This window comes from Vicugna pacos, chromosome 2 (genome assembly GCF_048564905.1).
Source record: "Vicugna pacos chromosome 2, VicPac4, whole genome shotgun sequence".
In the NCBI taxonomy this organism is placed as follows: Eukaryota; Metazoa; Chordata; class Mammalia; order Artiodactyla; family Camelidae; genus Vicugna; species Vicugna pacos.
In genome coordinates, this window is record NC_132988.1 from 20,449,671 (window position 1) to 20,467,777 (window position 18,107).

Here is an 18,107-nt window from a genome sequence, read left to right on the forward strand (position 1 = left end):
GTGCTCTGGTGAGCAATTTTGAGCCATAATGACTGACAAATTGTGCAGGCGATGGTGCTGGATCTGCAATAAGGAAACAAAGAAAGAGGTATGATTGTCATTGCTGCACCTCCAAAGGGATTTTGTTTGAATGACCCCCTAAAATGTTGATCCATTATACATTCCTGAGTTCCTCTCTCCTACCCCTCCCCCCAGCCCTCTGCTCTCCAGTTAAACAGAGTGTGCATATATATTGCTCTGTATTCATTTGGCTTATTTATCTTATCTTACTTCAAATTAAGATATACTGGATCTAGGTTTTTATGTTTTCTTCTTCCTTTTACTAGCATTTTCTTAAGTGAGAAAGATAGTCGTGATTTCTTTTTATCTGAAACATTTTTTTCTTAAATAGAGAACCGTGGACTCAGTAGCTATACGTTAGAATCAATACCTGGGGACAGGAAAGAGCACTGATAGTTTGAAAGGTCTCCAGGTAATTCTAATGTACAGCCAGTACTGGAATCAGCACTCAGGGGAAGAGATACGTCTCCTTGTTATCTAAGGAGTTGATATTTCACCTGGAATGCAAATCAAAACTATGGTATCACCTCACACCAGTCAGAATGGCCATCATTCAAAAGTCCACAAACAATAAATGCTGGAGAGAATGTGGAGAAAAAGTGACCCTCCTACACTGCTGGTGGGAATGTAGTTTGGTGCAGCCATTATGGAAAACAGTATAGAGAGTCCTCAAAAAACTAAAAATAGACTTAGCTTATGATTCAACAATCCCACTCCTGGGTATATATCTGGAGGGAATTCTAATTCAAAAAGATACGTACACCCCAGTGTTCACAGAAGCACTGTATACAATAGCTAAGACATGAAAACAATGTAAATATCCATCAACAGATGACTGAATAAAGAAGCTGTGGTATATTTATACAACAGAATACTACTCAGCCATAAAAAAGAATAAAATAATGCCATTTGCTGCAACATGAATGGACTTGGAGATCGTCATTCTAAGTGAATTAAGCCAGAAAGAAAAAGAAAAATATCATATGATATCACTCATATGTGGAATCTAAAGAAAAGAAAAGAAAAGAAAAAAGAGAACTCTAATGAATTCATCTATAAAACAGAAACAGACTCGCAGACATAGTAAACAATTTTATGGTTACCAGGGGAAAGGGGGTGGGAAGGGATAAATTTAGGAGTTTGAGATTTGCAAATATTAACCACTATATATGAAAATAGATAAAAAGCCAAATTTTTCTGTAGAGCACAGGGAGCTATATTCAATATCTTGTAATAACCTTTAATGAAAAAATATATGAAAATACATATATGTATATATATGCATGACTGGGACACTGTGCTGTACACCAGAAATTGACACATTGTCACTGACTATACTTCAATTAAAAAAAATTAAAAAATAAACATATGAAAAGCTGCCCCAGATGACTAATTATTTTACACTATTTTCCTCTCCTACAATTGAGAATTAGTTTTCAAATGAGTCTAGATAATAGTATGTGACAGTTTGGCTTAGAATTCCTCAAGCGGGAGGGATATTCTACAAGGACTGTGGGTTTTGGTGCCCATGTGGAGAATAAATATTTATAAGCATGCATGGAATGACTTGGTCTACGCCAACTCTGTCCTTTCCCCTGAACATGGAATGAGGGTTGCTCTTCAGGGAGATTAAAAAAGTGATTCATCTAAAGCCAAGATATCGCTGTGTTTGACGGAGGGTGTTGAGGTGAGGATCCAGGCCGCTGTGCCTTCTTAGGAGCATCAGGGAGTTCAGGAAGTGTAAAAGGGTGGCTTTGCTGGTGCACACAGAGGATGTTGTGCATAGGCACCTTCACTAATGATTAACTTCAGAAGCTGAATTGACGCCAGATGAAGGAAAATGAAACCCAGCACCTGTGTGAAGCTTCTGCACGGGTTTATACTCTAAAGTCCTACAGAAAATGTTTGTTTTTCTCCCTAGGTTCGCACCAGTGTCCTATCTGAACATAAGGATCCTCCGCCAGAGGTTGGGGTAAGTGTTTCTTATGTTTCCGAAAGGCACACACGTCGCTTCTAAATTAATCATTTGGATTGTCTCTGGCCTCCTGCCTGGTGGCTGACAAATAAAAATTGAGCTAAATTAACAGGGTGTGAGACTCTGTAAGGAGGCACTGTCACATGTTTGCTGAATTGCATGGAAGTCATTCTCTGTCTCCTGAAAATTATTCTCAAGTGGATTCATATTTGGTTCTGCTGGCTAGAGATGAGTCTAGAAATTGCCCTGCAGGTAACTGAGATGCGATTTTGCAGCCAACATTCTTGAACCAACAAGAGGCTGGGAAATTGCAGCTGTGAGCTCTACCGCTTCAGCAAGGAGGCAGAGAACCAACTGGCCATGTGACGTTTTCTGCTTCCTGTAGTGCAGGTCAAAACAGAAGCTGCCACCCAAGCACAGCCCAATGCTGGAAAGTCCTGCTGAGGTCTTCCCGCTGCATCCCATCCATCCCATCTCCAGCTTCCAGAAGTTGGGAGAGCAAGAGGGTAATAGGTGATTTTGCTTAGACAAGGCTAGACTAGGCAGTGAAGGCTACTGAAAAGGTAGCCCAGAAGGCTGAGTCCCTGGGATCTTGCATTCAGAAAGGAGGGAAAAGTTCGGAAATAAGTTGGGTCTCAGAGACCCTGTGGCTGCGCCAGCTGAAAAGCAGATTTGAAATTCCCTGAAATCCTCCGGGCAATTGGCAGCCTTCTTCCAGTGGGTATGGGGAGCCCTGTACTAGGTAGCATTCATTTCCTCATTGGCACCAGATGCCATCCCAAGGGCTGAGAAGAACATCAGCCACCTCTGCATCCGACAGCGCAGGAGGAGAAGGGCACTTTGTGCTCTCATGCTGAGCACGGGCTTCTCGTGCCTTCCGGGGGCAGGTTGCATAACTCTTTGACTCAAGTGAAAGTTCATGCCCTGTTCTCAGCGTCTTGTGCTGCTCTCACTTCCAACACCAATCTCTGTGCCAAGACTGCGTGGGCTTTGGTTTCTCCCAGAGGACCAGCGAGTCCTTTCAGCCTTAAGTCTCCATCCCCGCAGGCCACGTGCCCCTCCCGCTGCCCGGCCGCTGCTCCCCGCCAGCGGTCTTTTCCTGCTCAGGGCTCAGGTCACAGACTTCTGCCTATGACCACCCAGCAGCCCTGCATCAAACTAGAATTGTATTGCAAACTGTCAGCACACCCTTTACATTTCCTTTATATAATGTAAGGCCTTTTGAAATTTTGTAACGCTTTCAAAATTTTTAAAAAATTCTTTAGTGCTTTAAATTTTTCAGGAGTTTCATACATATGATTTCATACAATCCCATAATAACCCCTCTTTTGACCCTCCCCCATCTTGCCCCTCCCCCATCTTGCCCCTCCCCCCCATCTTGCCCCTCCTAGCTTCCCTTTCCCCACTGGTAACCACTACTTTGTTCTCTATATCTGTGAGTCTGTTTCTTTTTTTGTTTTATTCACTAGTTCGCTGTATTTTTTTAGATTCCACATAGAATTAATATCATACAATATTTGTCTTTCTCTGTCTGAGTTATTTCACTAAACATAATACTCTCCAAGTCCATCCATGTTGCTGCAAATTGCAAAAAAATTAAATTTGTAAATATTAATAAGTTAAAAATTTTTTAAAAATTATTTATATTTTGAAGTTCAAGAAAGATGAGCTGGTTTAATCTTTTCTCCTCTAACTGCTCACTTCCACAACTCCTTTGTGTTAAAGCTCCCTTGCTTGAGGTTTTAGTGACATCTTGGCCTAATCATGTAAGTTTCCCCATGTTTTTTCCTCTCATTCAAGGTTTTGGAATATATCTTCTTCATTTTAAAACTTGAGGGTTTTGTCTGCTTTTACATTATTTTCTTTCCCTCTCTTCCACCATTTCCCAGGACAGGCTGCAGACAGCTCTGAACCTCTAGCAGCTGTGGTGGAGGGGGAGCCTGGTCCACTCTCACACATGCCCTCTTATCGCTCAGTGGCTATGACAAGGAGAAAGGAAAGGGGAGGGGTTCCTTCTGTGCTTGGCCACAGTGAGGGTGCATTTCCCTTTATGCTGGTTTTGATGCTTTTCAGCCTAAGCTGACTATCTGAGTCCTCTTTGTGGCAGATGGTGAAATGCTGGCTCTCCTTTGAGCACAAATATAGGTATTTTGGGGAGGTCCTTTCCCAGCGTATATTTCCCGCCCGTGGGGATTCTGGTTCTGGCTGAGCCATCTCTCTGCCAATCCTTTTTGTAAGTCCCAGCAGCATCGAGTAATCGATGATTCTCAAAGAAGACACAATCACCAGTTCCCAACACAGTAGAAGTGAAGATGATTTGGACACCTTCAAGTTTAATAAGTGAGTTTTTAGGCCCCAGGCTCCCTTGACCTGGGGTCTGGGCTTGAGGATAGAGGTGTCTTGCTGAGGGTAAAGAACAGACAGATTTGCCTTATTTCCTAAATTGCATATTCCCTAAATTCAAACCTTCCCTCTCTGCTAACACCACCTTTATATTAACTGGCTCTGTCATGGTTACGAATAGGCCAGTTTCTCTAAACTGGCTTCTCTTTAGGCCCTGTGATGAGATCTCTGAACTTGTAATGTGGAACATTTTGTATCTTGTGTCCTCATCTTTGACAAAGACTCAGCTGTAATTCTTGGACCAAAAGAAAATTCTCAGTGGACATTCTGTGACATGCCTATCACATCAGCTAGGAATGCGTGGAGAGGCAAGTAACCAGATAAAGGTTAGCTTAAGGTAACGGACTTACTTTTCTTGTGTTAGAAAAAGCCATGGGGAAACTGTCCAAGGCTGCAAAATGGCTTAAAGCAACCAGGTTCCACCCATCATCCCACTCCTCCTTTTTTAAACTATGGTCCGATCTCCAAGTATACCTCCAAGTATCATATTCCAGATTGAAGCCTCTGGTCGACTCATTCTGTTCCTTCAATTCTGGAAAACAGTAACTTGCTGGGAAAACTCAGTAGATATACAGTTGTTCCTAAGGGATTGGTCTCAAGATCCCTGGTGGGTACCAAAACCCACCGATGCTCACGTCCCTACAGTTGGTCCTTCATTTCCACGGGTCCCTTACCACTGGGTTCTGCACCCCAGGATACAGAAGGCCAACTGTCCTGCCACTGACGTATCACTGAGAACAGCAGAGTTCCTAGGTAGGAGGGAATCTGGGTACAATTCCCATTTAAACAAAATCAAGATGCTATTAGTAATGAAACTTTGGTCGAATGGGTATTAATGCCTCTGCACTCTTACTAGGTGTTAAACTGCATGAGAGCAAAGGTCCAAGGTCCTGTTTATTTGTTCGCTGTGATAGTCCTAGTTCTGTGCCTGGAAATTAACAAATCGTGACATACATACTGAATGCATTAGGAAGCATACCATAATTTTGGTTTGCCAACCATCTTATATTTTCTAGAACCACCAGAATAATAAAAGAGAGGGTGTCTAAAAATAATTACAATAATATGGCAAAAATTGAGCACATTTTATGACACATTGGAACTCCACAAAATGGCAATTGGATTACTGAAACTGAATCTCAAGCATGGCATGAGTGAGCTTAAATAAGAATAAGTCAGCATGCCTTGGCTTTCTAATACCCTCAGAGTATGTAGTACTCTGGATAGAGAAGACTTGCTACACTTGAGCAGCTATGAGTACCACTGGCTAATATACATCTCATCTCTCCTCAGAAAATCCTCTGGATGCTGAAAAAGTTCTTGAGAGTTTAAGTTCTTGGCCCAGAACATAGAGCTGGTAATGGCTGTGCCATTACAATGTGCTAAGGACTCTAGCCACTGAGTCCTTCAATTTAAAAATTAAACTAAAATCTATTCTTATAAATGCTTCAAATGTGTTCTGTACATTTCTTTACATTCTTAAGCAAGTTGTAATAAAAAGGAAACCTATACTTTGAATAAAGGCTTTGTGAGATGAACATAGGTGATGTAGATTTAGCCAGCTCCTGGCAACGAGTATGGGGGTGTACTTCCTCTGGGCTCTCATGTTGTATGGTTCATTCAGGGAACTGAACCATCGAGGACTTGCTTCAGGGAGGTATGCAGCCCTGGTGAGCATTCTGAATATCTGTGACTTGCACCGAGTTCCTGCAAGGGCTGGCGGGATGAATGGTTTATTTGTACACTCCCCACAGAGAAGGGCCAGGGATTGAGACAGATGCCCCACTTTCTCCACCCTGCTTGATATCACCCTCCAGGCAGGTGAGTGAGTGAAATCATACATCTAGCAATTTAATGATATCTGCTGTGGGTGCTTGCACAAGAATGATAATGGGGAGTGTTGCACTGTCATGAGCCGGCAAGAAAGGTCAAAGCCACACGTCCGTGTGGGCAGAGAGCCAGTCGGAAGGAAAGGGAATTACCACCTGTCCTGGAAATGAGGCACAGCGTGATGGGGATGAAAGAATTCTCGACTGAAGAGCAAGAAATCTGATTTCTAACTTGGCCTCTGCATTATCAGCTAGTTCTATGAGCAGGTGGAAGCCAGTTAACGCCTATGGGCCCTGTTTCTTCATTTACAGACTGGTGATGTCTTAAGTCTTAACGTTCTTTGATTTCATCCAGACATTTCTCAGGATCTGATAAACATTCCACATGATCTAATAAAAATTTGAGCTGTAAGGAATCCTAGGTAACGTGTGCTCAACATTAATAACTTTAAAGGACGACATAACCTTTGTATCTTTGGGGTTTTTTTTCCATGTTTTATCTAGAATTTCTTTAGAAGATATATTTAAATCTAATTTAAATATAAATTAGATTTATATTTTCCTGGATTGAATTTGTAGTTTTAAATATATATTTTCTTTTCTTTAATAACAGGAATTTCTCACAGACTTTTTATTTTTAATACCCTGCCTTTTCCAAAAAGTATTTACAGTAGATTTATAATACGTTTAAGTCATCTGACCTCTGGGCATATTTTCCTTAATCACTCTGCAAGCTAGCATTTATGCAATACTTTATTTATGCAATAGTTTCTATTTTCCCAGCAATGTAATAAGTGCTTTTCCTGGGTTACTTTAATTCTCATAACAAAAACTGTGAGACAGATAGAGTTGCCATGTGCAGCTTTTTCATACAGAAACTGAGGCCCAGGAGGGTGGAGTACCTTGTCTGGGACCCAGATTTGTGAGAGAGAAGACAGAGAAACAGAGCCTGACGGTGCCCGTCTGTGGACAGCTGGGCTAGGGGCTGGGAGAAGCGATTTAATTGGCCAGATTTCCACTTTTGGACATAATCATGTATTTGGAACTACGCTTCAGACCCCCAGCTCTACTGACTTTTTTTTTTTTTTTTGTCTTTTTAAAATTCCTCCCCTGATACTGGAGCTCCATTTAAAAGCTTTATGATGAGAATTTTAGAAACAATACCAAAGGAGAGATGAAAACATTGTTCCTTGAGCTATATTTGGAATATAAAAATTTTTTAAGAGGTCTCTTAAATTTTGATTATGATTAAAGTGACAGTAAAGATAAAATAACTATATTAAATTACCCTTTTACATTAGCTGTTTTCCCTCTGTGGGAATTTAAGTTTCAGAAATAGAACTATTTTCCCTGATTCTTTCTTTTACCAGGAGTCCAGTGACTGGGTAAATGATGACTGGGTGAATGAATGATGTGTTTTTCAACTTTGGGAGCACGAGGGGAGGGGTGGATGTAAGTTTTATTTATACTGAGATAAAGCAAGCACATTAAAACCTGCTAGAAAGTAAATGTAAGGGCAAGTTCGTCATTCAGTATTGCCACGTGAGACGATTACACGCTGTCTTTAAATTATGGGATTTTATTAATGCATTTTATGCCCTGTGTAGTCCCGATGTACAGTTATTTTTAGAATAAACAGGAGAATATTTATACCTAAATAAAACTTCCTCTGGCTTGACACGGTTTCATAATGTAATGCTATAATGCCATTATCTAAATTGATTTCTAAAGGGTGGTAATGCTTTCTAATGGGTGGGAATGATTTCTGTAAGCTCTTACTAACCTTTGAGATTAAGCATGTGGCTGACAGTTGTGATGGAAAAGACTGACTCCTGGCATTGTTCTGGGCACCAGGGATGCACTCATGGTGCAGCGGTGGGCATACCACACAGCCCCTCTGTTCCGAACACTGGGCTGAGCTAGGAGATGGACAAGCCAAGGTCCTTCTTCCACAGGAGCGCCTGGTCTGGTGGGCAGGAGAGACATCCGCTGGCTTGTGGTCGCAGACTCCACTTGCAGCTGTGCCTCATGGTGTGTCTGCAGAGCATGTCTGAAAATAGCCACTCCACCTGTCTCTCAATGCTACATTCCAGTCTGGGACATCTGCTCCTTTTGTTGCTGAAAAGGCAATAACATTTATGGCATGTACAGTTTGTTTTATTAATTCTAATACCATCCATACCTTCAAAATCAAAAAAAGTGAAGGGAAGAAATAATTTGAAATTTTGGGGCACCATGAAATTTCTGAGAGATTAAGAATTTTCTTCAAGTGAGGATAATGAGGGAGGGGTGGATGTAAGTTAAAAACGCTAATTACCAGTGAAAAAGTGAGACATTTCTTTAAAATACAAAATGCTAAAGTGAAATTCACTACAACAGTGTACAGTCTGCCAGCCAAAAATTGTTTTGATTTCCCACATTTCAGTGAACTACAGTAGTTAATAAATATCTCTAGAAGGAGCATTTCTTCTATATCTAATAGAATAATTTGCTTAGAAGCTGGTGTCTATGCCATTCATTCATTCATTTATTGTTGGTAATTATCACATGCCTGGTGTGTGTTAGGCACTGGGGATTTATCAGAAAACAAAGCTCATTATAGAATCTCAATTTTTATTTTTTTGGGGGGGTAACAAAATAAGCTGTTAAATACATAATATTTATGTGATAATAGAAAAATACAACAAGATAAGGAGTAGAGACTAGCAGTGTTGGGGAGGGGTATTCTTTCAAATGGGGATGTTCTAGTGTCTCTGAAAAGGGGGCTTGAGTGCTTTTGTTCAGCCGGGTGTCTCCTAGACTCTGTCTGCCCCTTGCTGAAAGCAAGCATTGTTCATACAGCTCCTGGACTTCTTTTTCTGTCTTGACTCACTTATTTCCTCACTGTATCATCAGAACTTGTGTCCACAAATCCTCTGTTTTCACCTAATACTCTTCACCTAATAATTTAGTTTCACATTATTCTGGATTTGATGACTTGATGTCTAAACCAGCTCTTTGAGTTTCCAGTGAATTAATCGGATTTATCATTACTGGCATGCAGGCATCTCCAGCTTTGCAACCGACTTGTATGTCAAACGTTTTTGCCTTTAAGACTTTTGAACCAGTTCTTCTAAGATAGAGGTTTGAAAAGAGGGAGAAAGATTCTGACCTGAAGCTTTTCTTCCCTTTGCTCAACGGATTGCTGTGTGTAGATGCAACGTTTTCTGTATGGAGTAACTGCATGCTTTCCTCTGAAAGGACCCAGTTGATCTCAGACTACTTGGGTGAAGCCTCAGTCTGTGCAAGCTGGCCACAGACCTATGAAGAGAGAGTGTTCTAGAAGCCCTAGTGCTGACTTGTGAAATATTATAATGTGTTAGGCAGCAGTGGTGTAGGTATTAATGCAGGTTTGATATTTTCATGTTTACATCTTGACCTTGAAAGGAGAATGAGAAATCCTATCTGTGGTATACCATAATATTGTGACTTTAAAATCACAAGTAGCCAGGAATATTAAAAAGAAATGGAAGATTTTTATCCTAGAAAAGGAAACCAATTTAGAGTTTTATTCTTGGTATTACGAGTCAGAGAGGTAGATATTTGTAGATAGTCAACACCCAGTGTGATGGGTTAAAAAAGCAATTTTAGAAAATGTAACTGAATAAATACCAGCCTTTTTTGTGTGTTGGAATGAAAATGTCCCCTGCTAGTATGGAAATAACAAAGGAAACAAATGCTTTTAAACATTGCTGTGAGGGGGGAGAAATTCAGCATTTCTATTTATAACTTGTACAGAGTCCCACATAAAAATAGCTCCAACTAACAGATTTGCTCATATCTGGAATACAAAGTTGTTGCTGCCCATGACTTGAGGAATTCTAATAAGAAGAACGTGGCATGGGTAAATATTGAAAGTTTGTCATCTTTTCTGTGACCCCAGTTTTCATATGGGGAGAAAATCTATGCCTGAAAGAGTCCTGGATTCTATGTTGGGCTTTTTGTTACCTTCCAGGCTATGGGGCTCTGATTGTAATGAGAAGGATGCCTTTGCCTCCCTCATCCTCACCCCATGAGCTGGATATATTACTGATGGTTGTATCTCTGTCAGTGAAATATTTGTCAGGCTGATAGATTTACCATTTCATTCTTCTAAAGACTAATTTTGTTTGGTGTGACAGCAAAATACTAAGAACCTCAGAAGTTAATGAGAACCCATTCTTTCTCTCTGATTTCCAGCGAAGTTTCCTGGGCTATGCCAGTTTTAAAGTTGGGGAGCTACTGAAGTCGAAGGAGCAAGTGCTGGCTCTGAGCCTGAGGTGAGTCTCATGCTGTTAAAGTTAACAGCCCGTGATGTTTACGGAAGGCTGGCTGGGTTCGAGAGTCACAATTCTCGCAGAGGCTTAGGTGTCAGCTCTCAGACTAGCTTACGTTCTCCAAGTTGCAGTAATACAGCAAGTTGCAGTAAAACAGCAGTTACTCAAGTTCACATTCAAGTTTGTGTTTCAGATTGTCAACAGATATCAGCTCTTGTAGGGAAAAAAATGACATTATTAACAAATGAGTGGTGGCCAGGTGGGAGCAGGGGGATGGACTAAAAAGGTGAAGGAGATTAAGCGGTACAAACTACCAGTTATATAATAAGTAAGCCACAGGGCTGTAATATACAGCACAGGGGACATAGTCGGTAACATTATAACTTTCTATGGTGCACAATCTATAAAAATTTCAAATCACTATGTTGTACATCTGAAGCTAACATAATATTGCAAGTAACTACACTTTCCTAAAAAATTAAAGTGATGAAGCTCCTTGAAAGTAAGAAAGTAAATAGAAATCATGAGCATGTTATTAAATAGCATTTCTGTTACTTATCAAAATGCTACTTTTTAAATCAAGTGAGTTTCTGGGTTTGAAGTATGTTTACTAGAGGCAACATTGCAGATTTATAATAAAGGGTAAGTTGATTGTCGTTTTTTAAGCTTATTTTGTTGCTATGCTATTAAGTTTAAAGCAAAGTTGAAACAGACTTATATTGCAACAGGCAACAGATCAGAGATGGTTTTGAGTGTTAGTACAATTTGTTTGTACACACCGATCTCTAGGAAGTTGCATGGTGTTTTGACACTAAGAAGAATATTAAGTAAAATGATCATTTCTTTTTAACTTCATTGTAAGTTTGAAAAATTAGCATGTTATTTTCTAAGTGTATAATAACTTTAAAATTAGGTGTACGTGGAGAACGCTGCCGTACAATGTTTATGTAGTATACGTGAGCATCAAATCGTATAGAACAGTACTTGAACATTTTAAGATGCTCTTCTTTTGATAAAACAAAGGGACCACTCTCAGGGAACAGACGACGTGTCTCGGGTTTGTTTGCCCTCTGCCCCAGCCCCCAAGGACCCACTTGTACTAGGTTTATTTCAGTATAGATGCCATGGCTCGTACTGGAATGTGTACTGCTGGCTGTGTTCTTTGCTGATTTTCCTGATCCTTACAGTTTTGCATTTTAACTTAAGAGATGGTATAAAATAATTTCAAGTAATTCATATTCATGCAGAAAAGTAAGTGCTGATGGATTCTAATGAGGCTTTTTCTTTTCGTCTTCTTTTTGGCTTCCTTTTGGCTGTGTCTCTTAAACATGTTATTTTTTTTCTTGTATTTTATTTGGGAAGACACTTAAAAATCTTTATAGTTTTGTGGTGTTATTTCCAATAAAGTTTTGCTGTGGTTATTTTCAGTTTGAAGTGTGTAAGGGCCAGCTAAAATGCCTGTTCATCACTGTCACTGACGTCCTGGAAGGTATCTATTACCCACCCAGCATGGTGGTTAGATTTGACCCAAGCGCCCCTGGATGCCTGATAGGAGATGTCAGACATCGAGCTTGCTGAGAACCCCCAGCAGCCCCATGTTTTCTGTGTGTGACATGTGACACTTTATTTCTCACCTGGCTGGTCACAAACTGTGTAATCGATTGCATCAGAACTGTCGTTAACATCGGCGGCATAGATCCACAACATTTAGACACTAGCTTTGAAACCGAAATCAGGGGCCCAGAAATTCTTAGTGAACTGAAAATCAGTGAACACACACAACACCTCAGAGAGAGGCTAGGGACAGAAGGATCTAGTTTAGAGTACCACACTTAGAAGGAAAAAGGAATATAATAATCTCAGATTTAGAGGAAATCGAGGCACATTGCCACTTTTGATTTTAATACTTCTGCTTCTGATGTATTTAAGTTTGATGCATAAAAGGAAAACAAATTCAACAACAGAATTGCGTTTTCTAGAAAAAATAATTTTTGAAAACCAATTTTGAAATGGCTAGGTTGTTATTTTTTTCCCTTTTTGTATTTTGCTAAATCTGTGGATTTCTCTTCCTATGACCCAAATGCATTATAGACTTATCATAACCTTTGACTTCTGGCACTTTATGTTTTTACATCTGCTGTAATTTATCTTCTTTCCACTGACTTGTCGGCCTCTGAGGTACCGAGCTGGAGGAACATTAGGTCAGGGATAAGAAGCATTTTTTTGGTTGTTAGTTTAGTTTTGTTTTTAATATTCCTTTGCACTGCAAATATCTAACTTGTATTGCTTTTACATTCCAGTCATTATTTTTAAAGAGAGAATTTTCAGATTTCTGTAAAACAAATTCGCAGGAATAAGAGTCTGTTTGTTGGCACCATTCTTTCTTGGTGAGCTCCCAAAATCCATACAGTTTTGTTTGTGTTCACTGTCCTTTTGAGTTGCCTTTCATCAGCCAATTCAGATTTCAAACTCTCAGACTACTGCCATGAAACACCGTAGTTTAATCTGGCCACTGTGTCATATGTGAACTAGAATTTTTGAATTTTGCACTGAATTTTTTTTTCCATAGAAAACTGAAAAGGGCAAGAAGTGTGTATCTTATTTATAGATTTAGACTCAAGTTTCATGAAATGTGATATGATGCATTTTTGAATTACACAGTAAAATTCATTTGCATATCTTGGGGAGAATGCCTCCAGTACAGTAAGTGCTTTCTACTCACGTAACTCATCCTCGTTTGGAGGCACAGTCACTGCATCTCTGTCTAGGTGTTCCGGCACCCGAACTGGACTTGGTGTCTTGGTAACCCTTTTACCTGTATGTTACATCTACTTTGTTTTGCTGGTTTACGTGTGGTAGTTCCCGTCTCCTCTGACTTCTTTTAGATCTGGAACCCTGCTTTCTGGTTTTGTTCTGTAGTTCATTGCCATATAGTCCTGCCTTCCACACTGTAGTGTAAACCAGCTGAGGTTCTTGCATGGAGGATTACAATTGTAGGCATGAAAGACACTGGGTACCCTCAAAATAGCAATGATAATAAGAAGAGGAAGCTACTATGAGATACTATGTGCCTTATGCTCTGATAAGTATATCAGAGATGCTGTTTCATTGACCCTTATCTAATTAGCCTATGATGTTATTAATTTTTGTCATTTTATAAACTGAGAAGCTGAGGTCTAGAAAAGCAGGTAAGTAATTTGCACAAAACTACAATGCTCTTAAGCCCCAAAGCCAAGGTGTGAAGCCCCACATTTTGGACTACAAAGCCTGTGCTCTTTTTTTTTTTAAGTTATTTTGTGTGTATGACTAGCTTTTGTTTTTCTGTTTCGTTTCATTTTTTTCGTTTTTTAAATTGAGGTACGGGGGATTGAACCCAGGACCTTGTGCATGCTAATAAGCACGTGCTCTACCTCTGAGCTATACCCATCCTCATAAGCCTGGACTCTTAATGACCCACTTCTTGTCTCCTTTGACAAAGGAGAGAACTGAGATCGAGTTAAAGCAGGTCACATATCACGTGACTGTAATAGCAGAACAAAGCAAGGACTCAGGTCCGGGACCACTTGTTCAAGGTGTCTCCCACATCTGTTTCACCGCAGTGCCTCGTTTTACAGTAAATGAAGACCTAATGAGTGTTAACAGGTCCTGGAGAACTCAGAAATGTGAGTTGTGATGGCAGAAACTGAGAAGCGGCCTGCTCTGTTCAGGGGGAAGGGAGACTGAGCTCAGGAAACCTGTGGAATCTATCCTCATCCCAGAACCATGGGCCTGAACTTGGTTTTCTGCCCACACACCTAACAGCTATTTGCTCTACCAACCTGATCTGAGTCTCTTGAAACCATGACAAGCAGAAATTTGGAACATCATAGTCTTATGATTTAACAACAGAATGGAGAAACGGGGAAAATTATGTTGTTAGTGAAGTAATCTAACAATCACAAAGGTAGAAAGAATGGCCAGGGGATAAAAATTCTTTCTTGGGAAATCCTTCTCAGAAGAACTGGGGCAGATGGAAGTGTTCTGACCCTGTCTGAGAGCTGGTGCCTCACAGTTCAACTTTCATTTGGCGCTTGTTCAGTCAGCAAGTATCTATCATGAATTTTTCATGTGCTAACTGCAGTGAGAGTTTCTTTACAAAACTTTTAAAATAGCAGCAGAGTTCATATTTTGCAGTTGGTATTACTAATAACACTTAATGAAAAAAATCTCATGATTTGTTGAGTATTTGCTAACATGCAAGGGACATGCTGGGTGTTTCTCTCGCACTATCTTATTTAACCCACGCGGCGTTATCATCTCCGTTTTATAGCCACTTCCACAGCTGCCAGTCGTACAGGCAGGGTTAGAATTCGTTTTGGTCTGAGCTTGTTCTGCATCTTTTTTCCTGCCTCGTAGAAAGTTAATGATCTAATAGAATCTTTGCTTTCTTCTCTTATTCTGTCTTTTGGAGAGTTTTAGAGACTTCAATTTTTCTTAATGCTTTAATTTTAAAATTCAATTTTATATGCCTGTAACATAGTGGAGGTTCAATAAATCTTCGTTGGGATTTGGTTCATGATGATGACTTTTTAAAATATTTGTATGGGTGCTCAATAGAAAAACCTGGTGCCATTTATTTCCAAGTGGAATCCACCTAAATTAGTGACTATAATGCAGTCTAAGCATTAAAGTCTATCTGAGACAAGGAACTTTCAGACTCTTAGTGAGTGATAGATTCTAAGTTGCTTGAAAAGCTGAAAACCTTACTTAGAATTCACATGTATTTCCGTGTAGACCGCATTACCTTGTCACAGAAACTTGCAGCTCATCTTAATGTCTGCTCTATTATTTCTTTTGTAATCTTCTACATGTAACCCCCTCCCAAATTAAGCAGACATTTATGTAATTTTATCATAGTGGATGTGACAAATTGTTTTTGAATGCAGATGTGGAAGAATGTATCCATAAAAAGAGAATGTATGTTTCCTTTTCATTTGTTACTTCTGCTACACTTAGCATAGTGCTGTCATGTAACACACAACATGAGCCTACATACACAGGTAGTGCTACGGTTTAGAATATACACCTGTACGGAGGAGCTATGAAAGAAGGTAACAGTGAACTTCTACTGTTTGTTTTTACATTTTCCCTATTTCACATGACATTTATATGTGCATATACCCATGCAAATATCTCATAGATTGTGTGGATGGATATGTGCATCTATATTATTTTAGGACGACTTTGCTTTCTCACAAACCATGGCTACTTGTTTTCCATTGTTGTCAAATGCATGTGCTTGGGGAAGGTAATATCCGAGTATGAAGTCTTTTTTTTTTTTTTTGGTATTTTGCTTAATTTAACCTCCTGAAACACACACACACACAAACACACACACACACAGACTTCAATTTTGTTTCTAAAATTCAAAGACAACAACAACAAAAATCACATGTTTTAACTTAATCTCCCAAAGGCATGTTCTTAAGAGCTGGAAGCAGTGTTAAGGAGAAAGCATACTCAGAGTGATGGAAAGATGAACTTGTCACTAGCAACTCACAGATTGGGAGCTGAGCATGTTCTGTAAGCCACAGGGCAGTGGATCAGAATAAGTTTGTTCCTGAAATGCGTGAATGCATCAGAACCCCCAGGGTACCCTGAGATCAACCTTGGCCATAGATTGACAATAGAGTTTTAAATGATAAATTTATTTTTTATTTCAAATGGGATTAAATATTCCTTTTTAATTTCCCCTCATTACTCTTCTCTACATGCAAAGAATGGTTATGCAAATCTTCTTACTTTAAGCATCAGATACAGTCTTTAAAACTGCATGTGTGATGAGTACTTCTGTAACATCTTTTCTTATCAGCATTTACTTGAACTTCAGAGATGATTTAAAAAATCACATCCAGGCATCTTTAGAGTGATGTATCTTTTGAATATGTTTTGTTCTCTTAAAAGTTACTTCTAGTTAGTTTTTCTAGGTACCAGAAAGTAGAATTACAGCAAAAAGTTCTGATGGGTCCCCAACACGAAGTCTTATTTGTGTCAAAAACAGTTTGTACACTAAAGAAGGGCAGTAGGCATTGCTTAGTGGTCAAAAAGCTTGCTTTGAGAGACAGTGGCATATCAATGATTCGTTATAAAGCAGAATAGCATTAAACTTTATTAAATGCACTAATGGGAAAGTTAGAGGATGGGAAGGCATGTAAAAGCTAACTTAAGTGATGCTTTTGCCTAGAATCTCCTAAAAGTGCCCATCCTAAACCCTGAAAGCCATGCCCAAGACCTCTGCCTTTCCCCCGCTTTGGGAGAGAACGACAGGAAAGCATGCACCTCAGTAGCAAACGCGCACTCATGCTCGATCCAGACGCACGCACGTGGGGAGAGCCTCGTCTCCTTGGAATGCTTTTCCCACTCTGCTTTTGGCCGGATTCAAATGAAGACAGGAAGCCCCTCCAGGACAGCTCCTCTGATTCTGACACTGACTTGGACCTTGTAAACATGTCGGAAGAGGTAACTAACACTACTGAGGTTTATGATGTTTAAACGCTTCAAATGTCTCATCTTCTTGCATCTTCTCATAACCCTGCCTGGAAAGTTGATAGTATTCCTGTTTTACCAATAATAAAAATGAGGGACAGTATGACTTACTAAACTCCCACAGCTGGGGCAGGATGGACATTGGGAGAGAAGGAGGGTCCTTGATAAGGTATATTTTATTTAGAATCTTAGAGTTAAATAATTTTGAAGACTGGAAGAGATCTTGGCACATCAACTTCTTGGAGCCCCTTACTGACCTGGAACTCAAATTCAAGAGGCTACATACATTGGTCCCATTTTTAGACAGATCAATGTTAGAAAAATGTTCCTATTTTATCGCACATTTCATCTCCTTGCCATGTTCCTGGCTCTCCTTCATGGAGTTAAGTAGAATAAGTCTCATGACTTTCTCTATAATCACCTTTGAAAACAGCTTTTTCGCCCAACTTTGAATCTTCTCTCCTTTTTTTTCTCAGAAAGGAATGTGATGTAGTGCAAAGTGCAGCAGACTTTCCTACCAGACTTGGGTTCAAGTCTCAGCTCTGTCACCCCAGGCACGTTGTCTGTTCTCTAACATCTGTTAAGGGAAGTAGTAACAGCCTCCCTCCCGGGGTGATTCTGGGCAGTTAATACATGCAGTGAGGTTCCATGCATTCCATGCATTAGAGAAAAACACTAATAAAGATTGTTTTCGTTGCTTCTTGCATTAAACTTACTGATTCCTTCAACCATACCTTAATGCTTTGCTTAGTTTGCTGACTTAGTTTGTTGAAATTCTTTCTTAAAATATGACATCCACAATTCTTCAGATTGGTCAGTGACAGAGGGGTTGATTTAACCTTTGATCTGGGACATAACATTTCTTTTATCTGAGGAATGCATGCTCCCTTGAAACCTAAGTTCTGGCTTTACTCAGGCTACATCAGATTTGCATTCTTATCAGGTGGCAGATACCAGCAAGAGGCATATGGAAAGGATTTGTGTGGTTCAAACAGGCAGCATTCCAGTCGAGTTGGGGGC

At 39.8% G+C, this 18,107-nt stretch overlaps 1 protein-coding gene across 5 annotated transcripts in view; it reads left to right on the forward strand.

Moving 5' to 3' along the window:
- INPP4B (inositol polyphosphate-4-phosphatase type II B) overlaps window positions 1-18,107 on the forward strand; it is a 659,032-nt gene that overhangs the window by 431,969 nt on the left and 208,956 nt on the right. For 4 of the 5 annotated variants that reach the window (XM_072976523.1, XM_072976505.1, XM_031692309.2 and 1 more), the window contains 2 exons: window positions 1,982-2,032; window positions 10,486-10,565. In XM_072976523.1, the coding sequence (XP_072832624.1) occupies window positions 1,982-2,032; window positions 10,486-10,565 (131 nt within the window). Of the gene's footprint in view, window positions 1-1,981; window positions 2,033-10,078; window positions 10,151-10,485; window positions 10,566-18,107 lie in introns of those variants that run through there. The other variant, XM_072976522.1, reaches the window with a different exon arrangement.